Below are 24753 nucleotides of genomic sequence, written 5' to 3'. Positions count from 1 at the left end.
ACACAGCAGGTAATCCAGCGACGCATGTCCAGGGACTGAGGACTTTTCTGAAGTGTAATGCTATTTAGCAGCAATCTAAAATGTAGCGTGCAAGTTCTCACGAACATGGCCCTCGTTACCGTTTGTATCTGTATTTATTTGTCATCTGGTTTATGCAAGTTATATAATGTTCCCCTATTGTGCCACTCTGTGGCGTTTTTGTTGGTGCTTTTTAATTAAACACAACATTTATGGAACCCACTTATGTTTGCATGCAGTGTCTAAATAAACGACACTAATGATGTAGGCTTGTGGTTTTTTTACGTTGCCTTGTTTTAACCTATGAACCCAGCTTCTCCCCCTCCACCCCGGCACATCACAATCTGGTGACCACATCACGGTCGACGGAAAAGGGGTCCTCTTCACTAGATCTCCCCTACATTAGCAGGACGCCCGTGACATAACGGGGGCCCCTGGAGTCCCACAAACCCTATGACTTGGTAGCTATGTCATGGTGCAACCAGGGTGTTAAACATGTCCCTGCTGTTTGAGACTGCATTTTTAAAGTGCCCACCCCATCTAGGCTGTAATAGAGGGCAATGGTTCCCAGGTGTCCTGGTTTTATATCGAAAAGGAAATGTAAAAATTTGAATGTGTCCCATTGTTTAGACGTTGGTGTTTTTTTTTTTTTTTTACAGGACACCTTTTTCAAACTTGTTTTCTATGAAAAGAGCTAAAAGAATTAGACTTGGGATGGACCACTTGTAATTGTTTAACTTGAATCCCAATTTGTATCGCTTCATTCTGTGTTGCCCGGAACATATTGCAATAGCGCAGAAAGGGTTCTATACTCAATGCAGACGTTGTGTGCCCGCAAGTTTATTTAGTGGGCTAAGATTATTATTAGAGGAGAAACGGGCGAGCACATTTAGACCGTCGCCCCTTTTTGTTGCAGGAAGAACTTGATGATGCCGTGGGATTTTCGAGAGTCATTCATGCGATTTCAAATTCCGTAAGTTATTGTCTTTATTTGGATATAATGCCGGGCAATATTTTCCTTTACATCCCCTGTCTCCGTGTAACTGCGTGTGAAGGATTAGTGGTAACTGGGGCCACTTAATTGACCCCTGAATCTCCCGCACAAGAATACTTTTCTGCGACGTCAATATGGCGGTTGGGTCGGCCTTGTGAAAAACCTAGGAACATGGCTGGCGGGGTCACCAACAATCTGACGTCACGGCTTTCGACTTATGACCCCGGCTGCCATACTTGTAGTTTTGGCAAGAAGCTACAAAAACATAGGTTCATTTTATCGTCCAATACAGGGTCTCTGAAATTATTTAGCTCCACAACGTGCCTCCCCCTTCCACCCCCCCCCCCCCATATCTACAAAAATAAGTGGGGGATTGCTGCTTTAGTGGCAATAGTTTGCATTTAATATTTATTCCATAAAGGTTGCTTTATCAGAGCTTTTAAAATATATATAAAGCACTATGCATCACGGCTAGGGTTGCCTGGTGTCCAGTATTGAGCCGGACTGTCCTGTATTTGGACACGCTGTGGTAATACTGGACATGTATGTGTCTGGTATTCTCTCTGGACATAGTGACCTGACAAGCTTGGGACTAGAGTATTTCTCCGAGCAGGGCTGTTGATAGGGGGCTGGGTAGCTTCCTCCATCCTCATTGGCTACATTACCCAATCAGGAGGAGGTGTCATGAGCCTGAGGATGGGGCTAAGGAGAGGAGCAAATGGCAATTGGGGGGGGCGGGGGTGTACCATTGTGTCCAGTATTTGTGGAGAAGCCACCTGGCAAACCTAATCACAGCACCGAATGCCAGTGAATGTTTTGCATGGCGCTTTGATTATGGGCTTGTTATGGTTTTATAGCTAATTATGGAAGCAATGCGGTAGGTTTCCATATGTGTACTGTATGTGGCCCGGTAGGTGGTAGTTTTAGACTCCTAAAAATGACATCAATAGTCCTTCAAAATATTAACCTGTCGCTAAAACACATACAGGCTTAAATATATCTTTCTATTGGTGCATGAACACCCATTGGAAGCGTGTCTGAATGCAGCAGCCTGACGCACCGCTGTCTTATTACTCAGGCCCGATGGGATTTGTCCTGTTGGTGGTCGCACCGTTCTTTACATCTGCCTGTTGGGCGTCTCTTCCATTCCACATCTAACCTGCGTTTTATTGTCCTGTCTGCACAGGGTAAGCTTGTGGTTGGACACAACATGCTGCTGGACGTGATGCACACTATTCACCAGTTCTTCTGCCAGCTGCCTGACGTAAGACCATCTCCCTATACTGTAACAGTGCATTGTCTGGAGAAAGGCGGCTTATGGGTTTTTTGCCATACTGACTGAGGCGGCGGCGGGAAGAGACCTTATTTTTTAATACTGGGGGGAAACTGGGTACATCAGAGCTGAATTGTCATTTCCAGCTCCAGAGACTCCCCGGTTCCCATACTGTAAAGGGGATTGCTGCTTTAAGTGGCAAGTTTATGCATTTTGCTAATTTTGTTGCAGACTTTTTATTCTGTTTACGAAAATAAAACCTTTTCTATCAACTGCACCTTTTTAAAGTTGTTGTTGTTTTTTAATTTGTATCTTAATTTTTTCATTTTAGGAATTAAACGAGTTCAAGGAAGTAACGATGTGTGTTTTCCCCAGGTAAGTTGTTACGTTTACAGCATTAGTCAAGATTACAATTTGCCGCCTCTAAGTGTTTTTTTTTTTTTTTTTAACCACAAAACACATTTAAACAAGAATCATACAAAATACAACTGTGTAATGTGTAAATAACCTTGGGTAACAAATTGCAAGGATATAAAGTCTTGTATAAAAAAGTAGCTCCAGTAATGTAAAAATGAAAAGGATGTAATCTTGGTTCATAGTTTTTTAGTGTAAGTGGGAAGCGCCATATTAACGAAGCAGTGCTATTCTATAAAGCGGGGGTCCTCAACTCCAGTTCTCAAGCCCTCACCCAACAGGACAGGTTTTCAGGAAATCCCAGCTATGCTGAAGCTAAGATCCTGAACCTGACCTCTTGGTGACTGGACTGGCGCACCCTTGCCGTAAGGCATGGATATAGGAAGTCTCGGTACTAAGAAATCCAATTGGAGGAATGGCTGATTTGTAGTTGCTGAAAGGCATTGGGAAAGCCTCACTTTCCCCCCCTCACTTGTATAATTGTTTGTATTCTCCATTCATCTCCACGAAAATAACTTGACGTTTTCTGTGTGCAATATTTTAGGGTTTTGGACACGAAACTGATGGCTAGTACGCATCCATTTAAGGTAACGCGGTTTCAAATCGCTTCTGTTTCCCGGTTTGAGTGGAGGAAGAGGATGAAGGCTATTGGTAGCATTAAGTGGGACTGGTGCTTTTTTTTTTTACTAGTCCAAACCAACTTATCGAAATCTCGTAACGTCTGCATGTGGAAGCACTGAGCTATGTAACACCTTTACAACAGCTTTATGACCCTTACGGGATTTAAAATATTTAATAGCTCTGCAAATGAAAGTCCAGAATTTATAAAGCGTTCTAGTGGCTTAAACAGTACCTAACTGAAGGAAGAATGCAACAGTTCTGCAACAGTTCTGTAGCAGTTAAGAAGTTTCATATATCAGGACTGGTTGAAGTGTTTGTGTGTGATAGCTATACAGTATATATTGCATCTGGAGGCACTCCATTAACAATGCACTGGAACCCAGGTGCCCAATGAATCCTTTCAGAAAGAAAAGAATTAAGTACAAATAGCTGTAAGTCTATTGGCGATAGGGCAGAGTAAATGAGTACTTCAGTATTAGGTAATACCCCTTTTTTATTTGGACCAGCAATTAATACTATAAGACGCTTTCGAGAGTTCTCCTCTCTTCCTTAGGCCAGCAATACAGATTTACAGAGATTCCATCAGTTTAAAAATAACAAAACAAGAGCCATCTAAGGCAGATGATGCAGAGAAGGAATAAACAGACAGGGATGAAGGGGACAACGGACTTTACATCCATCAGCAGAGTGGGGAGGTGTTAATTGTAAAATGAACAGAGGCAGGGAGATTACAAAATATGGGGTTTTTAACCCAGTACCATCATATCGGTATTAATCCTGTTTTTAGTCAGTGTTATCATTTTGCATTGACATGTTTTCTGTTGAGTGCCTTTAAACATTTCATTGAGGATTTTGATGTTTAAATAATTTACGGAACGATCTGGCTGTGAGAAGTGGTGTCCCACTGGAGTGCAATAATCTTCCTTTATGGTCTGTTGTCTGTGTAGGTTTGTTCTGGTTTGAAGTTCTTGGCTGATTTCACCAATGTAGCATCCTTGGCCAGACTTGCTGCATTGCATCATATACACCACATTTTGTGTTTTTTATATTTCATACTATCAGCCTGTGTTGCAGAACTTTCAAAGGAACATTTTGCTGCACATCAAGGAATGTGGTATATATGATTCAATGCAGCAAGTGTGACCAAGGATGCTACATTGGGGAAACCAGCCAAAAACTTCAAACCAGAGCGAACCTACACACAATAACACACTATGAAGAAGGAAGATATTGCACTCCAGAGGGACACCACTTCTCGCAGCCAGATTATTCCATAAACGACTTGCATTCAAATCCTCAATGGAATGATTAAAAGTACTTAAGAATGGAAAACTTTTGAACCCAAAATGATAATACTTTGACACTAAAATAAGAGGATTTAATGCTGATATTGTTTTTTACCCACTACCAAAATGTTTTGTAATGTTTCTCCCTGTGCCTCTGAATTTTATAATTAACCCTCTTTCCCTCAACCCCCCCCCCCCCTGCATTCCCAACCCCTTTACACGGCTGATGGATGTATGACCCTGTGTCTCACGATCCCTTTTATCCATTTATTGTCTGTTTATCCCTTCTCTGCATTGGATGGCTATCTTGTTTGATAAAAAACAATGTTAAACTCATGGAATCTATTTCAATCTGTATCGCTGGTCTGAGTGTGACGGGGAAGGGGTACCCAGGCCAGTAAATAAAGGTATGCCTGGCAGGGTGCCCCTAAGACATATTGGGAATAGTATTGTCGGTTCTGCAACCCAGTGATGGCTGTAAGACTAATTGTATTAAACTGTCTTCCACCAGGGAAAAAGGTGGCGAATCATGTGTTTTAAATGTATGGGTTATTGCAACGGTGATTCACTGTAAACCTCACAAAGGAAAAAGGGGTTTAAAAGCCAGGAGCCCGCAGCCCAGCGATGAGCTTTTAGCTAACTTCTGCTAGCAATGTCCTAGCAAGTGCTGTGAGTGCTTGTCGGGTAAAACCATTAAAAAGGTTCACACAATTTTTATAAAGCCTTATAAAAATTGATGAATAAAAGTTTCCCAAGATTTATATGTTTAAGGTAATGTCAAAGGAAGTCATTCAGTGTAAATGAAAATCCCTTTGCATGGTAGCCAGTGTCTCTACTCCGCCCCTAAGCTTCAAAGGCGATCCAGGATGTGGAGGTGTTGAACCTTTTTGTTAGCAAAGAGTGGTGAAGGAAGAGAACTTCAATAAGACATCTGGCAAATTGTTCTTCTGCCCAGACTGAACAGCATCAGGTAAGAGGGGCAGGGTCCCATATGCTAAGTGACAAGTGGGGGAAGATGGCGTTTGTCACACATGCCCAGTTGCTATGCTGAAGCTCCCTCTGTCAGGCTACACAGGGCTGGCAAAACTCCAGGATAGGTGGGATAATTTATTCCCACTCAGATTGGTGGGCCAGTTTAGGTATAGGGAGTTTTAACCCTATAATAATCCATGCAGCCCATCAGGTAACAGTTCCAGCTAAATTCCATCCTGTAACAAGACATGACATCATAACTAGCAAGTGTATTTTTTTGTTTTAATTGTAAATCAAGCGTATGTTTATTCTGTAAATTACAATTTATTTTAACTCTTTCTTTGCTCAAACGGCCTGGGTAATTGAAGTGTTAAAAGCATTGGTCTCCCATGACACCAAGGCCGGGGCCATGGTAAAAAAGACAGCGCTGAGCCAGGAAACTTAACTCCTGCATCCGGCATGTGTTGGCCTTTGATACTCTTCCGCAGGCGTGTGGAATTGCACCCGACAGATTCATTTAATTTTTCGTGCGGAGGGCCGGTCACGTGCCCGGCAAAAGCTAATGGCACTCTGTGACGTCGGTGATGTGGCGCGCTAGCTCCGCCTCACAAGCGCGCTCACTGACGCTCATGCCAGGACACAAAAAGCTCCTGCTTGAGCAGATGAGTGTTGAAGCAGCTCAGCGCTGTCTTTTTTACCATGGCCCCGGCCTAAGGAAGAGAGAACTCTTGAAAGCTTGTCTTATAATAACAGTTGTTAGTCTATATCTAAATAATAAAAGGTATCACCTAATACTGAAGTACTCCTTTACTCTGCACAGAAAGAAAAGCAAATAGATTGGCACTCATGGGGCTTGTTTACAAAAAGAAAAAATGTATCCGAAATTGAATTGACATTTCAGTCCAGACTTTAGATCTGTCTCAAGATAGCACTGCACTATATTTGAAAGAGGTTCTAAATTCTGTTGCAAAACATAGATACATTTCTACTAACAATGTTTTCTTTGGCAAAAATGCCCCATGAGTGCAGATCGGTATGTATATGCATGCATAATGTATTCCCTCAAAACGTCACTGCCTCACTGGTGAGAAGGTGGTAACGGGTGTTCAAGACTTCTGGTGGGTACAACCATGCTAGCAAAGCTTGGGCAATATACATAGCTCAGGTGGGAAAGGTACTTGCTAACATGGAGTTGAGGCCATTATGGCAAGTGAGACCTCAACCCCCAAATATGAAAGATTATGGAAGCCGTCGTCCAGCAGTGAGTGCACGTATATAGATATATTCTGCTCTGTTCACCAAAGGGCCTCATGGTGTCAGTAAAGGCTTCTCAAGCTCAGCATGATCGTAATCTTGAGCAACATCATCTGGCATTAATTGTCCTGCCTTATGTTTCTAGGAAATTATTTATAACACATCCCTTGCCGAACTGGAAAAGCGATTAAAAGAGGCTCCTTTCAAACCTCCTACAGTTGGTAAGAATTCAAGCAACCAGTTGGCTTCTGTCGACGATCTATTAAAGTATGTAATTGGTTTGTGTAAAATAAACTGCATTTTTCAATAACTGAGCTCAGTGAGATCTCAGAGAAGCATTAAGAATATTTATGTTGTATAAGCTCTGGTCTCTTTTTGGTAAAGGATGTTGAGTTCAGAAATAATGTATGTAACTTAATGTAGCAATTTCACAAGCTGTATTTTAGATGGTCATATAAAAGAACTTGCCTATGCAACAAATGTTCCTGTAATTTTCATAACTTCAGTAGCACAGTGATCAACTCAGGAATTAACAAACGTTATAGGGTTTATTTCCGAGTTACAAAACGTTGCTGAAATTCCGTGGCAGCCTCTTGAAGACCCCAAAATACAGACTACTAAAATTAAAGGTTCTGACAAATAGAAGTATCCAGTTTTAAGTTGATGGGTAAGTTGTGTGTACATGTAGTCTGAATATTATGAGACAGGTAGAAGTTTGACCCTCCTTATTAAGAAAAGGCAAAGTACATTTTAGGGAGCATTCAAATACCCTTTCAAAACTGTAAAAGCTTGTGTATATACAGTAAATGTGAAGGCAGACTCTTGGTTAAGAATACAATCTTGTTGGATTCATGGATTATCCGGCAGTTGAAACCTGCGATAACTTTTGGATCACTTTGAAAAAACCCACAGATATTAAATTGTTCTTGCAAGTCTTAATCTTAAAATGATCTATTTTCCACACAAAGGAGACTACTCATCCACTGATGCCACACACGTGGATGGCCAGGGTTGTGGGTCCAAACTTTAAAGTTTGTTCCGTTGTCAGTCAAACTTCAGAAGGAACTTTCGAAGCCGAGCAAAATTGGAGCCAATGCTCAGAGCTTGGAGTTGTTTATACAGTATATAGAATTTTTTTCTGAACAAACATTTGTGTTTGTAATCGAAACACTTGCACATTATTGTGCAAACGTTCCGCCTTATTGTGACTTTCCCCGTCATTTGTTTGCTGCTCCTCTTGCTGTTGCTCCTCCTCCATCCGGCAGAAACCGCATAATTCAGAACCAAAACACCAATGAAAAACCCTTATCAATATAAAGTGGATTCTTATATATATTTTTTTTTTTTTGCTGCTTTTTAAAATTTGTTTAAGATGTACTACTTTGTTTCAAACTGTTTCTCCACTATAATATGCTTGATCGATTCCCTTCAAAAATGCAGTAGAACGGTTTGGCCAACCATGAGCAACTTGCCTTTGGCTTTCACCTATGGCTCCATCTGAAATACATTACTTGCATTTAATTGTAAGTAAATGGGGTTTTAAAGATGGGATCCATCTTAATTGACCGTGACATTCATGATTGAAATTGATGGGCCTTTTGGAGCTTAACTGTACTATTTTCCACTCCGGTCTCCTCTGTTCCCAAGATACTGGATGAAAATAATCTTTAAAATCCAGGTAAGAAGTTGCAGCTTTCTATTGGCTGGAGCTTTGGAAGCCATTTTGTTTCCCCTGGAGGGAGATTTAGACCCCTGTAACTTCACCATTGAGTATATTTTGAACCAGGGTGTCCCCAAGTTGAAAATGACAGTTAAGCTCCAGCAGACCCCTCTTTTACAATTCTGTTTATTACATGTATACCATATTCTGATATTTTATATATTTGTTATATTGTTTGGTCGTACATTGACATTGGAGTCTGAACTTCATGATGTTGGTTGTCTGTCGGCTGGATATATGGTGAACATACTCCTCTGCTTTGTGCTGCAGCCCTTTCATTTGAAGTAATACACATGAATGGCACTTGCCTACAATTAAACAGTTTACCTGTTTAATGCTGGCATGGCCTGCACATTAATGTCCGCATTGACGTTGCCAAACATGTTCCTTTTTGTTCCTATATGGGACTAACTACCCTTTTAAATCCACTCTGGTTGTAAAGACGTCTGCCTTCCCTCTCAGACAGCTGTGAAGGGTTTCCAAGCTACAACACCGCTTCTGAACAGCTGCATGAAGCCGGCTACGACGCCTACATCACCGGACTGTGCTTCATCTCGATGGCCAACTTTCTAGGTGATGGTTGTGAAATCTCATGACTTCTGTTCTGTTCTTGTTCTATGCAATGTTCTGACAGGGTGTTTTTTCCCTCTTGATCACTAGGTTCGTTTCTTATCCCCCTGAAACCTCACATATCGGCTCGATCAAAGCTTATCCGTCCTTTTTTTAACAAGTAAGTAATTGCAGACTTATGAAACGCATTTGTCTTACAATGTAGGATCTGTCTTTGGAACAAATAGCACTGGTCACAGATCTCCCTCATTAAGTGTAACCCATGTATTTCACTTTGCATTCCTGATTTTGATGCAAGGAAGTCTCCCATTGGCAAAGTCTTTGGTGCAGGTTAGTTTGACGTGGTACGGATGTACCCGTTCCTGCACTTACTGGCACTCTAAAGCTTGAGAAAAAAGGTGGTTGCCTTACCTCTTCTCACGACTGAATAAAAAAGCAATGGCCGCTGGTGCGTTGTGTATTCCGCTGCAGTGTGCCAGCGGTTGCAATAACGTTGGCTACATCTTAATTTCTAGTTAACTCCCTATTCCGCCATTAAATTTGGTGTATGTAATGAAATCACCAATCTGCAGTAATCGATTTTTTGAAGGTTGTCTTCTCAATTTAGTTGTAAAATTGAAAGCTGAGTGGCTGGCATTGCTGTCGTGCCTGCCTAATTCTATTTACTGCTCTATGCAGTAAAACAATCTTATTATATCCATGAAGCAATTGGTTAAACCGTTAAAAATAAGCAGCTGAATATGGGTGTACCCCGAAAAAAAGGAAGTATTAACAGGATACAAATAAATAACATTTGGTGTATGTATTTAATATAAAAGCAGAATTCACCGGTAAGTTATTTAAAATCTTTTTGCCAAGCTACATGGGATTGCACCTTTCATACATAAACGGTCTGGCCTTTTAGTGCAACCTTGACATTTTTCTTGGGGTACTGAATTCCTTTTTCTTCACCTGAATGACTGGAATGAATGTTTAGTTGCAGCATGTGGTGGGGAGGTGTGCCAGAAGTTAGATGTGTTTGGATGGTAATTTTTACTTGCTGACTTTGCAGCATAAACCTTCAGCTGAAATTGCTATGGGGCCTGCTATTTGAGTTATGACTTCAAGAAATGTTTAGAAGCACACCGGATATCTTGGCCCAAAAAGCCTCCTTTTTTTAACTGCTTCCTCGTAAATTAGTGACCTGAAAGGAAGTACTTCGGCGTCACAGTAACACTGCACAAAGGGTTACTGTTTTAGGCCTGCTGCCTTTGGGCCTAGTGACTGTTTATTAGTTAACTTTTTCTACCCACCCCATAAAGACAGCCTGCTGCTTTCATTCGGTCCAGTTGCAATAACAGTGGACTGACTGCAAGTGATAACAAACTTGCACGGTCATAAAGATTCTCTGGGAAATACCAGAATATGGATTATTTTAAATCTAAAACTGGGCAAACGTTGCAGTATAAAGAAATCCTGTTTTTAATTGCGAGTCGCGCTACCTGTGCACTGTACCATTAGGGCAGTTACAATGGTGCTTACAGCTCAGTGCATTTAAACATTTAAGACTTGCCTGTTTTTCACCGCCCCAATCATTTGGACCCCCCCCAATTTGATAACCAACGAATCACATGTTCACGTGCAAGTTAATTGTTCCTAAAAATCAGTTCTGGCAGGAACTTCACGATGAGTGTTAAGCTACTGACTGACTTGTTCGAAAACCATTTACCAGACTCGTACAGCAATATTTTGTCGTAGTGAGCACAAGGTGCAGCATCCCGGCAGAGGTGGTAGAGGAGGCATATGCATAAGGATTTAAAAAAAAAAAATTGTTATAAATACGACAAACCGGATGTGAATGTATAAGGGTTACTGTGACTAAGGGACAATTCTGCTTGTAACAGACTGTTACTTATGTAATTGGCAAAGTACTATACATTCCACTCAATCAGTAATATGAATGAGAATGAAACATTAACATCCTGAATGCTGCCCCTGCAAAATACCAGTCACCCTTGCTTGTGGAAGACTGTATACATTTTTTGTCTTTTAGTTAACCCGAATTTCAATCTTTTGTTTACCACTCGTATTTTTAAAGCGACAATACAAGCGGGTGTTTAAAAAAACATAGGTTTGAAGTAGGGAGGTCCCCGGAGCTGAACCCCATTCATTTCGGCTCCAGGAACCCCCTGCTTCTGGAGATACTTGCCAGCCTTGGGGGTCGGTAACCGTTCCACTAGGCTAGCAGGGATCCTGTAACGGGCGCTTCTCAAACCTCCTGCGCCCAGCGGGCCAATAGGAAGCTGTGATGTCATCGGGTTCGGCTTCCTTTTGGCGCATGTGAAACGGGAGCTTTAAACTTTGCCGATGTACCCAACACACCCTTTGGAGATCTGTATCTCGTGAAGCAGAGGGTCCCAAGAGCTGCCCCGGCTTCAAACCTATGTTAAGAAACCGTAAGAAAGTAAGAATTGCTCATTTAACATTTTCCCTTAATTCTGCATCACAAATCTGCAGTTTTCTTACAAGAATTGTTCTCTGTAAAAGTGGTTCAGATTTGTATTCTGGATATTGGTTGTTAATATTTTTTGTGCGTCAACTTGTAAAGCTGTTGCAAAGTATGAAATAAATATAAGCTCTGTGCAAGTTCTCCCACACACGTGGCAATAGTCTTTTTTTAACAGCACATCCTTTTTCAGCCTTTTCATGCTTGATGACGCAGTAGCGAATACTCTCCAGACAGGAGTGCAAATACAGCAGCCGTAAATCTGGGCAGTAGCAGCGATCTAACAATATATCTGATTTCATGGATTCATTTAGCAAGTTTTTTTGGGTTCCTGTGTTTATCTACATACACACGGACGGGGATTTTGAGTTTCAATCCAGAGGCGTATGAAGCACCTGGGCAAGAAAGCACTTAAAATAAAATCGTAAAATCGGTGAGATCATACAGTATAAAAGATTATATACGAATGTGGCAGCATTAATCAAACATTTTAACGATACTGGAGAACTTCCTGTGCATTATAGCAAGCCTTCAACTGTGCAATGCCAAGAAAATGAAAGCACTGTCCTTTAGCTTTTGTTTTATAATCTCTATTAATGGTGCTGGTTTAACACAGCAGTTCTGCTTTATAGGAACACAGTTACAGGTAGTCCTCGCTATCCAACGGTGCACTTTACAACGAATGGAATATACAACGCTTTACAATGCCTCCCTATGGGCTGTTTTGACGCCTGAATGCGTCAACGCAACGCTCACCGCCACTGATTAAAATGGGACTCGCTTTACAACGGTTTCACTATCCAAAGCTACTTCTAGAACGGATTCCGTTGGATAACCGAGGACTGCCTGTACTGTGCATTGGTCAGTGTCCAATATAACAATCACTGTGGTAGTAAAGTGAATGTTGGTTTTATTTTAAGAAAGTGGCACAAAGCTTTAACCTTGTCTGTCAGGCATGGCTGATACTGGACTCTTACCCAGTGTTGGCTGTCTGCTGTTGGGTAAACTGTAGCCAGGCTCTGCACAGGTTTCTGCTTGGGTACTGTGAGGATTCAACAAACTGTATCTGTAAATTATTATTGCATCCATGAGGAATGTTGTCCCATAAAAGATTACCCCTTTTGCGGTGTAATGTGTTAAATATTGCATGCGCCAAAGATGCCCCCATTGGCATTCAGTGGCTCTTGTGGTAACCTTCATTAAGTAAACCGTAGTTTTAAAGTGAGCAATGGCATTGGCTATATCTGTAATGCAATCTTCAACCAATCTACCCTATAGAGTTAATATGGTAAATTAAACCTTAAACTACGTAATGGATTTGCAAAATACTACAGCTGGACTCGCCATGTTTGTGCGGGGGAATAAAAACAAGTAATTTGCCACTTATGAGCCTGGGTATAATTATCGAAGTTCCTTAGTCTGAGTATATATTATATATTCTGTTTAAATTTTGCGCTGCCTGTCACACTTTTAGGATGTAAGTTTGGGTTGAAAACATGACAGGCTGTATACAGCAACACCTGGACTATGGCTAATCAAAGCCCCAAATGCAAAGATACACACCCTTCTGCAAATGGGGGTTAATATTTCTTTGTAGCTCTGTATTTAAAAAAACAAATATTAAAAAGCCTTGGTTATTCATCCAGTGTTCAGTATGTATTTGTGCAGAAAATCTAGCTTCCATTGCATGCATAAGGAGGAGGGAATAGGCCAAGTTTTATTTTACCTCAAGTTGTTTGTGTGATCAAGAAGTGTAGTGTAAATTACATGCATCCTGGATATTGTAAATTACATGCACCCTGGATATTGTAAATTACATGCATCCTGGATATTGTAAATTACATGCATCCTGGATATTGTAAATTACATGCATCCTGGATATTGTAAATTACATGCATCCTGGATATTGTAAATTACATGCATCCTGGATATTGTAAATTACATGCATCCTGGATATTGTAAATTACATGCACCCTGGATATTGTAAATTACATGCATCCTGGATATTGTAAATTACATGCATCCTGGATATTGTAAATTACATGCATCCTGGATATTGTAAATTACATGCATCCTGGATATTGTAAATTACATGCATCCTGGATATTGTAAATTACATGCATCCTGGATATTGTAAATTACATGCATCCTGGATATTGTAAATTACATGCATCCTGGATATTGTAAATTACATGCATCCTGGATATTGTAAATTGCATGCATCCTGGATATTGTAAATTGCATGCATCCTGGATATTGTAAATTGCATGCATCCTGGATATTGTAAATTGCATGCATCCAGGATATTGTAAATTGCGTTCCTTCCTTTTGGTATTTAAAGGGTAGTAATGGATCTTTATGAAAGCCATCTTATGAGAATCAATTAAATCTTCATAAATATGAAATAACGGCATTCAGGGTGGAATTGTCAAACCATGGAAAGTGCGATAGGTCTTGTATTGTTCCAGGTGAGATTTGTAGGGTGCCAAAATGTTCTCTAAAAAGGTCATCATCGATTTTTTTGAGTGAGACTCTGTGAAACGTGAGGAATTTCTTTACGGACAAATGTTTGGTGTAAAACCACACAGTAGCTTCAGTATCAGAATGCCAATTGTGGGCTCAGAGTAGGTGAGATTCATTTTAGGCTTGCTGGTCTGTTGGCTCTTCACTTCATCTGTTTTTAGATGCATATACACAATCTAAATATATTGGGTCAAGTTGTCATTGAATCCTGTTTTCATATAGCCAGTGTGCACTTTGCTGACCAGTTGGAGAAAGTGCCTATTCGTAGTCTTGGCTTTCTTTTTATACTCGGTAAGCTGTCGGCATCCAAGCTTCTTACAGACGTATCTATACACCAATTGGTAAGCACTTTCTCTTTGTAAGTAGCAAGGGAACTTGAGTTGTAATTTGACACGTCTGGTGTTGGGGGCTTCATAGTAATCCTTTTCCTTACCTCCTTGGACTCAAATTCAGGAACAGGATAAATGTCCATGAACAATCAGGATAGCGGCCAACCAGTTATACAACATCAGGCACAAGGTTGTCACGGCAAGACCTAAACAAGGGGTGGCTAACTCCAGTCAAGAGCCACCAGCAGGTCGGGTTTTAAGGATATCCCTGCTTCAGCACAGGTGGCTTGGTCATGAGTCACTGAACCACCTGTACTGAAGCATGGATATTACTAATATCTGAGCTGTTGGTGGCCCTTGAGTGCTGGAGTAGGCCACAACTGCACTATGTCATTCAAAGAATCGAAGTGCGTCCATCTCTCACGGTAATGCAATCTTTTCAGGCTTCAATCATCTGAACCATGTTTTAGTTGCAATTGTCCCAACTATTTTTTTGTTTTTTTTTTCCCCTCCACACCTATTTTTCCTGTATAGGAACCAGGAGTTTCCCCTGGAGCTTGAATGGTTTAACTTTTTTTTTTTATTATTTATTCCCCTGATACCCAAGATACCTACTGGTGAAATTGCTGCCAAATCTCAGGCCGATGGGGAAACTACAGCGTCGTTGTGGCTTCCTTTTGGCTGGCCATTTAAATACCCTTAAAAAAACAGGTATCTTGAATAATGGGCTCCCTTGAGGTGACATTTTCTCTGCAGGACCCTCTGACCCTCCAGCCCTGAAAATATTTGGTCTCTTGATTACATGCTTGTTACATCATGGCAATTTGCTTTGGTTTTTTTATGGAGCAGATCGACCCCAAGCGGTTCCAACGGAGCAGCCTTCACTATCGAAATGGCGCTCCTTCCACTTCAGTATTTGGCAACAAAGGCCTGCTCGCATAATGTGATCACACATGGAGTGGTTGCATGACCCAGAAGTGCCGGAAGTCTGGTGGCCTAGAGGACTAAAGGTTGAACTGTAGACATCTGATTTTATGGGGGTGGGCGTGCAAATAAGCTGTGTCACTTGGCTTTTGTTTTCAGAGGTGGCCCTGAATTATAGCATAGTGCAACTTCTGACATAAAGCTGGGTGACGGGAGTACACTGAAGCCTGGCCTGATAAGGAAGCGGTTTTAAATAGTCTGCGAAGTAAGGTCTGTTACTTGCTGCGGAAAGCAACTCTGGTACATAACAAGAAATGCGCTGCGGATTTGCAGTGAAGCTTTCAAATAACCCCAATTCATGTTCTTGCTTATCTGAACAATTAGCTGCATTTGATTTTAAAAAAAATTAAAGAGGCATTCCGGCTGCACAATCAATAAAGATGTATCTTTAGTTATTGTACAGAACTGGTGCCATCTTTGTACAAAGGTTAAATGATTCAAGTGTTCTAATTATAACCGCACTTGATTGCTAGGGAGTGATGTGATTTTTGTTTTTGGAGACCTGATTTAGCAGCATCACATTCGTATTTGCCAGCAGCAGGATTTACTTGGCATCTGAGACCTTTTGAGAACCTCCTGTGACAGTGTTGTAATGCTGGGTATGGAATAGCCAGAACCTTTATGAAGTAATATTTGTCACGTACGGCACCCCTGTGAGCACCTAAGCCCTGCGGCCCTCCTTTTCACCTTTGCAAAGGTCCCTCAAATGAACAATATCTCCCCATAATCCGTCCCCATATACTATCTGTCACAAACGGCACACAAGTGAGCATGTGACTTGGATAGGCCACCTGGGTTAATATTAACCTTTTACTCGACCCCTTACTTTAACCCAAGCTGTGCCATGCGGCAAGCACAAGCTTATAGGGGACCATGTTGGAATGGATAAGAAGCAAAAGGTGAGTGTGCTCATTTGCATGTCATTTCCCAGAAGCCTTTGCTGCAGGGGAAGCATTGTATGCTTGGAGATAATGGTAAAAAGCAGGTTGCAGAGGTGTCTGAGACGTGTGAATGTGCTCAAGTGATCTTTTAATTTACTGACATAACATAAAAAGAGACGTGCGACCACAAGGCCATTGTCTGACGCTGGAGGGTGGGAGGCTAAGGGGAAATGTGAGGAAGTGCTTCACTGGGTGGGAACTCTATCACGCTTGGGACAGACACGCCCATCCTAAATATGAAAACGCCATGGATCCAATGAGGTGTTACAGCAGATGGGAACATGGACAGGCGAGGCGGACCAAGTCATTGTCTGCCGTGACCTTTATTTCTATGTAACACTACCGCACATTACATGGGCAATCCCCCCATGGGTAATGGGGAATGTATGCAGTGCTCTTCAACGTGACTGTTCACAGGGCGCAGCCATACGAAAAATGAAGGGTTACATTTAACAAGTGTATCACAGAAAATAATGGCTGGCATATGTATTTAACCGTGTGGTCTCCGTTACCAACATTGGTTTTAATGCGCGGATTACCCTACAGTGTGTATACTTTGTTGGTTGTATAATGCAGGGGAGTTTTATTAAAAAAATATTAAATAAACCTTTTTTTAAATCTGCCTAACTGAATAGCATGAAAAAAAGTAGTGATTTTTATTGAACCACCAATAGTTTACAATATACACAATTTCAAATCCTCACAGGGTTCCTATTTAGGTACAGTAAGTAAAATTATATACTTTAGGGGTTCAGTAGGTTGGCATAGGATATGCAATTGTGGTGCATCTCAGTAGTTGTGTGACATGTCAGAGCACTCCTTTTTTGTCATGTAATATACTACATACAAACGAGCCTGGATGGGAAGCAATAAAGGCAAACCTATGGCCAAACATAGATTGAGAGAACAGCATAAGAATAGTTACAGTATTATTCAGTATCTGATTCCTTCTTGCATGGATCGGGTCTCCTACCTACTTAATACAAGAATCTTCAACCGTTCAGTATAATTTCAGATCATGCCAGTATGAGCCAGTTAGGTTATTAAGTGTTGGATGTTTTCAAGAGCACCATTAGCTATTCTCTGAAGATGTAATTACAGGATTGAAGCAGGGGATCTCTAACTGAACATTTCCGCTCCAGGGACCCCCTGCTTCTGGAGATGCTTGGCTCCATAGCGGTGCCAGTATCCCTGTGCTGTTTAAATTTCCCTGTCATGTTGGCCAATAGAAAGCCACAACAGATGACATCACGGCTTCCTATTGGCCCTCAGACATTTTAAAGCCGCCATTGTTAGGCACACAGTTCCCTGCCTGCAGAGATACCGGCACCGCTATAAAGGTAAGTATCTCTGGAAGCAGGAGGTACCTCGGAGCTGAGAAGAACAGATCAGCTCCGGAGACACACTGCTTCAATCCTGTAATTTAAAGATAAATAAAATGCTCTCCTTTAAATGTGCTCAAGGTGAAAAAAGGGTTGACATTTGGCAGGTTTTATATGTATATGTATATATATATATATATATATATATATATATATATATATATATATATATATATATATATATATATATATATATATATATATATATATATATATTTTTACCAGTAATGTGATTTAATGAACCAAACCTTTACCCCTAATACCACATCTCCGCTCTATTAAATTTGTTGGGGCAGTAGAAGCTTCATATTTTTTTTGGCAAGCCCTCCCAGTACTGAATATGTACAATGTGAAAATCTTTGTAGGACCATCTCCAACAATTAAACCTCTTACTTCAAGCTTTGTAGCGGCTCTGTAAGTTCTGTATTTACAGAAACAAAAGACTGCACCTGGCTTGTATGTGTTCCCAGTTAATTGAACAATAATTACTAGCTTGGCCTTTAAATTTCGCTTCGACTCGCCTCAAATTTCAATCCAACCACACGAAGATCCATTTTAGAATTAACTTAATCCACTTGTTACGATTTACAAGACTAAAGCTATCAGATCCTCCTTGATGCCCGTTGTCACAGCTGTTAAACAGCTGTGCTGCACAAGTGGCAAAAAAAAAAATCCTCTTTATAGTACTTCAAAAGCCAGTTTGGAAGACAAATCCATCAACGTCCTCTTGAGAATGATCTTGGTACTTTAAGACAGATGGTACATTTATGAGCGTTCTAGCTTTACCATAATTTGACAAAGTTAAATTCACTCCTATTGCTCATGGGCTCAGTTGGCAATTACTTTGTTGGACTTAAAGGGGGAAATACTCTATACTTTAACTTTGTCTGTAGTTTGTTACACAGTGATTCATAAATCAGATCCATCTCATTGCCTTCACTTCCTCACAACTTCACAAACCATTTCATCCCAACTGCTGATTTTGTCTGTGGACTATATTAAATTGGGGAGGGGGGGGGGCAGCGTACTAGGGGTTGCAAGGAATGGTGCCAGTGTAGCAGTAGAACTGGTTTTATGAGTCAGTGTTAAGCCACTCCATTGTAAAATAGAGTAAAGCCGAGACCGTTACCCCAGCAGGGGTGTACTCTATAATCTGCCTCTATTTCTAGTGCCGTCTACCTTTTGGTTGATGCAAGAACACTTCATCTCGTATGATCAATAGTCGTAGTGTTTAAAGAGGGGTTACAAACAAAATCTTAATGTATGTGAAGAAATAGGTTTTGGTACCAGGATGTACTTTCCTCCGGATAATTAAAGTAACGGAGTACTGCAAACTGTTCTAGACTACCATTTTTTTTTTCCCTTGGATGGTGGCAACGATTGATTTTTAAAAAAATAAATTTTTATAAGAATATTTTGCTGTCTATGTATATATGGCTTCGGCATCTGAAATAAAAAGTACTTCTTTACACGGATGCCACACATTGTGTACTATGTTTAATGGTGATAAAATAATAGTTTCCCTGCAAACTCTTCAGTGTGAGGTAACCGCTTCTTGTAATTCTCTCTCCCTAGGCTATTTTTGATGAGGATTATGGACATCCCATATCTGAATCTGGAAGGTCCAGACTGTAAGTAAATGCTAAGTTTACTTTATCTTCTCTCGTATGTTAAACTTTTTTTTTTTTTATTTATTTAAACTTGAAAGCGAAGACCAAACCAGAGTGTTCAGTATGGGCTGTGGGGAAACGTCTTGTGATTTTTCTATCTGATTTTTATTGAAAGGGCAAAATTATTAGAATGAAATGGTTATCCTGTTTACTGTACCTCTTAGTTTTGTCATTCAGTACTAGTGGCTGCAGTGCAGTTTAAAAGAACACAGCACTCCATACAAAACATTTTCGGGGCCTTCCTTCAAAATGCACATTGTGTGTTTTTGTTTCAATTTTAATCTTGTTCTGAGAACAGACCCTATTACCTCTCCTGAGCCACATCTTGCCTCTCACTAACCACATCCAAGAACACATGGAAGGGCTCTTCTGGTCACCTAGTTAATGTGCTTGGAGGGACTGTATAAAGAATAAAAATGCTTAAGGATGTGGCAATGGAGATGCATACATTACCCCATGTTCCTGCAATGATTTAAAGAAGCCATTACTTCAGAATTGTTCAAACCCCACACCCCTATTTTTAACATTGGTGGGACGCATGGGGTTTCCAGAGATGAATTGCATTAATTTCAGCTTCGGAGACCCCCAGGTTACCGAGATATTTGGAAGGTGGTGCTGGTTCCTCCCCACCAGGGAAAACAAAATGGACGGTATGAATTTCCCACGTCAAGCGGACCAATAGGAAGCAGGGGAGGGGGGTGGTTGTGTTTTTAAACAAGCTTGATGATCAGACAGGAACTTTCCCTGGTAATTAGCTTGGGAACCAAGGGCTCCCAGAGCTGAAACTTAACGCGGTTCCGCCGGAGAAACCCCCTGCTGCTCATGTTTGAGGAGAGTATGCATTCTTTGAATAAAACTTTTTTGACTCTGATACAGAGAATAGGAAGTGACTGTGGAATAAGCTACGTCTTGTACTGTATAAAAGGGTGACTTTCATGTTGGATATCTATTGTTACGGGGTATTTGCATGTCTCGGCTGTTCTGGAACACGGTCTTTTCCCATTATCACTTGGAAAACCATGCTTCCATGGCAGCCAGGGATTCTGGGTAATGCCATACAAATGAGCTGTGTCATTACTTAATCCATTCTAACATGGAACCCTATAAACGTATGCCTGCCGTATTACAGCGCTTTACCAGTCTGCGCTGAAGCTGTGGAATACAGCAGGCACAAGCGTATAGGGATCCATGTAAGAAGTAGTGATGCATTGTTCTCATTTGCATGTCATTCCCCATTATCTCGGTATAGATGCCAAAGTGATTTGAACGGCGCTTAAACCCACTTGAACTAAATAGATAAGTGATTTTTAAATTCACCAATAAAGTATAATAATAAAAATCAGTGTGACGTGAAATTGAAAATATGTCAATGTTAGGTGATTAAAATCTCAACCTCTGGTGGGAACTGTTTAGGATTGGCTTAAGCATATAGAGTTGTCCAGGATCTAGAGGGAGCGTACAAATCAGGATAACCCCAAAAAGGAAGAAAAAGAATATACTGTAGTGCAATATCGTCAAATCTTGATAAAGGTGGGGGTCTTGGCTCCCTGCAGGGTGCTTACTTAGTGTATGGGCAAATAAGGTAATAAGCCAGGTTCTTGGGTCAGGATATGTTCGTGGAAATTTCTCACGAGAAAGGAAAAGAGACAATGCCAACCAATTTGACATTTTTATCTCAAATTAAAAAAATCAAATATGTACTCACATTGAATGGACACAAGTTTCAGGCGCTGGAGGACGCCCTACGCCGTGGAGGTGGTAGCACGTAGCACGTAGTGGTGACCACTTAAACATCGTACAATTTATCATTGTTCGATATTCAAGCTGCTGTAATTAACTGTAATAAATAGGTACAGGCATATGTAAAGCTGACGGGTATGTAAATGTGTTCGACTTCCCAGTGTCATGCTGTAAATGACATCACAAATCCAAAATGGGTTTAATCGCGACCACAAAAATGCAATTTTAGATTCCATTTTTTTTTATACAGTACTCTTAATGGTCCAATTAACCTTCATGAACTTCAAATTGGGAGTTTCAAACACTGTTGGAATGTTGCATTTGAAGTATAAATCAGACAGTACCTCTGTTTCAAAGAGCTGTTTTGCATTGAGGGGGAGCCGGCTTCATTGTATTCATGACAGCAGTCTCAAAACCGTTGTGATCCAAGTCTGCAAGTTCTCAAGGTGAAGATCCAGCTTTAGAAAAAGGGCCTGAGGGAATTTCTTGTGAATGTTTGGTCTTCTATCCCGATCCTGAAGACAATAGAAACTGTTATTGGTGAAAATTGCCTTCCCTGATTATTCCTACAGGGATTGTGTAACGCTCCTGGCAGTCCCACATACTCTGCATCATAACCAAAAATTGCATTGCTGCTTTGAGCAAGCCCATTCTAAACCATGTGTTTGGGGGAAAAAAATGGGTCCACTTTGAACGTCCGTAAATTGTTCCAATTGCACAGAATAAAGGCACTGCTTAATCTTAAACCACTCAAAGCTCAATAGTTTCTTCTGTTCTGTTTCACATCTGTATTAATGGGATTTATTACCAAAATGGTTTGCGATGACTCCGCTTCTCTCACAAGGTCAAAAGTTCCACAATTCCCAGTCATGGGCTCATCGACTTCCAATAGCAAGTTCCTTTGGCATTGGTCATTACCCTGAAATGACATCACAAATTCCATGTCATCATCCCTCATTATGTTCAATAACTACAGTTATAATTTTAGAAGTTTAAGTAATTCTTTAGACAGAAATGTAACATCTGAAGCCAAGGATGCAATTGCTTATTTAAAACTGAATATAGAGTTCTATACACTTTAAGTAAAGGTGCTCGGAGTGGTTTTATAAACTGTATATATTGGAAGGCCTTTATCAAGTGTGGCTGCCCTGGTTTCTAAATGTATGCATGGTGGGAAGTCGCTGGCTTTGTATGAGATGTTGTTAAATGTAGAAATATGGTTTAAACTTAATTTCGCATGTTGCCCCTGAAAATGAACATGCTACAAAATGTATCCTGTTTCAAGAGCCTAGAATGTTTTTAGCTTGGAGAACTGGTCTGAAACCATCTTTAACAATTAATCACAGCTCCTTTCCTACTGACCTACTGTTAGAGGTCACGGGGCAGATATAACTAGATATTTCAGACCTGGTGATGCTCTGCAGATATTGTATTGTCACATTTATTCAAACCAAAACCTGTTTCAATTGATGCCCATGTATTTGTCCAAAAGAATGTGTAGAGGTATCTGTACCATGTTAGCCGAGCTTAATAATCAAAAACAAATGGTCCATACCATACGGGATGAGTTCTTTTGTGGAGTGGCTCATGAAGCTGCGGTCTCGGCCACCGGTCAGTGTGCCAAATAGATTAATAAATTTATATTCATGCAACCGTCTTTCGGGTGTTTTAAGATTACCTTTGTGTATGGCCACCTTGACATCGTATATCTTATGGCCAGATTCAGAAATGTTCGCCGACAGGGCTGTCTCTTGTTCCGCGTGTGATGCTGTGGCGATGCAGATTCATTCTCTTGTTTAGCCCCTGTCCCGTCTCGCCTATTAGTAAGCAGCCACCCAAACTCTTGACAGACCACCCATAAATCCATATGTAGTGCTTGTCAAATCTATGGGAAAAATCCCAAATGTAATGTCTACGTGTGAACTTGGAAGGTAGTTTCCAAACGTGATCAGCTATTTCACGGACTTGTGGAAGTTACCAAAGAACGGTTCATCCAAAAGGGACGGATATTTTTCCTGCAACATGGTTAATTTCTCGTCCTTGCCTCCTTCCCCTCCATGCAGTTAAATGTCCTGCCTGCTCATGTTTTCATTGGGAGCCTTTTCACATATGTCAACATTTTGGGGCAAATTCTGGTTACTTCCAAGCCCGTACGTGTTTTTTGTTTTGACAAACTGCACACATTTTTACTGCACATCATTAAGTTGGGTGTATGTTTGTGTTTCAGTGCAGCCTAAACGAGACCACGTTCTTCACGTTGCATTTCCTAAAGAGTGGAAGACCAGTGACCTCTACCAACTGTTCAGTGCCTTTGGTAAGTCGCTAAAATGTACTGTATGAAGGTTTTGTTTTGATAGCCTTTCTGTGTGTAGGATGCTTGCAATAAATAGTTATTCTGTTGCGTTCACATTGTATGCAGGCGCTTCTTCGAATGGTACCTTCATAAATATTTATTGGAGACGAAAGAAATTAGATTTTGCAAAGATGTTTTCTTTTGTGGTGTAACCAATTTTGGCAATAGACTACCATTCTCCTGCAGTAACGACTATCAGACCAGCATCTCTTCCCTCTCCTCTCACTCTCTGATTATCCCCAATAAAATGTACACACTAACATTCTCTATTAAAGATGTACAAAGTGTTAGCAATGTATAACTTCTCAATTTTATTTCTTAATCTCCAAGATTTTAAAGTTGGTGTATTGGAATTACATTGTATGGAGTAGTAAAATCTGTACACAGCTATTCCCACATGTGGGACTAGACATTCTACACAGTTTAAAGGGGTTTATATCCGGAAGCTTTCAGTCCTTTCTCTCTCCCTCCCCCCCCCCTAAATTACATCATCCATATTGGCTCATTCTATGGTCTCAGCTATATACTGTAGATAAGCTGTGTTCTTCGGTCTCAAGTTTGTTTTGAATGATTGCATTTTGAAGTCACTTTATTTCTGTTAGGTGTGTGTAGATATAAACCAGCTCTTATGAAGCTGTCTGTTTGATTAATTGAAAATGTACTGCAAAAACATTTATATACCCATCTCTATTAAAATGTAACGTGATACGTGTGCATCAAATGTCAAAATATTTCGGTTTGGCAATAAATGGATAAGAGTAATTTGAAACATGCTTCCTTTCTGGCATCAGTCTTAAACCAGTTGTTCAGATTTTTGTCCCACCTGTTTGCACGAACAATACGAGGAGAGTCTTCACATCTTTGTAATCTCCAGCCATAGCAGTCCTTATATATATTCTCAGATTTACAACTAGACTTGCCCTCAACTCTGCTGTAATCTCCCACTGCTCTCATGCAGGAAGCTTTTCTCCCATCTTCGACAATGCTCCTCCGATCAGTTCACCAAGCTACAACAGTAGAACGTCGACCATTGTTCAAGGAAGTGTTGCAATATCCTGTAAGAACTTGACTAGCCTTTCATCAAATGCTGTTCTTTAGCCAGTTTGCCATGTTAGAAGATACAGACTATTTAGTTCTCCTGACTCTCACCATATTATATTGTAAACTTTTACAGGCAGGTATTCTGTTCTCCTTTCCCTTCTAGTATATGTAGCTTTCTCTTTG

The 24753-nt window shown here is 40.6% G+C and overlaps 1 protein-coding gene across 1 annotated transcript in view; it reads left to right on the top strand.

The window, feature by feature from the left end:
- PARN (poly(A)-specific ribonuclease) overlaps positions 1-24753 on the top strand; it is an 86981-nt gene that overhangs the window by 14469 nt on the left and 47759 nt on the right. Inside the window, exons 12-20 of the mRNA XM_075566147.1 lie at positions 935-991; positions 2199-2276; positions 2617-2660; positions 3244-3286; positions 6978-7053; positions 9015-9125; positions 9213-9282; positions 19342-19397; positions 23404-23490. Of these exons, the coding sequence (XP_075422262.1) occupies positions 935-991; positions 2199-2276; positions 2617-2660; positions 3244-3286; positions 6978-7053; positions 9015-9125; positions 9213-9282; positions 19342-19397; positions 23404-23490 (622 nt within the window). The remainder of the gene's footprint in view (positions 1-934; positions 992-2198; positions 2277-2616; positions 2661-3243; positions 3287-6977; positions 7054-9014; positions 9126-9212; positions 9283-19341; positions 19398-23403; positions 23491-24753) is intronic.

This window comes from Ascaphus truei, chromosome 11 (genome assembly GCF_040206685.1).
Source record: "Ascaphus truei isolate aAscTru1 chromosome 11, aAscTru1.hap1, whole genome shotgun sequence".
NCBI lineage: Eukaryota > Metazoa > Chordata > Amphibia > Anura > Ascaphidae > Ascaphus > Ascaphus truei.
This window is presented reverse-complemented; position numbering and strand designations above follow the sequence as displayed.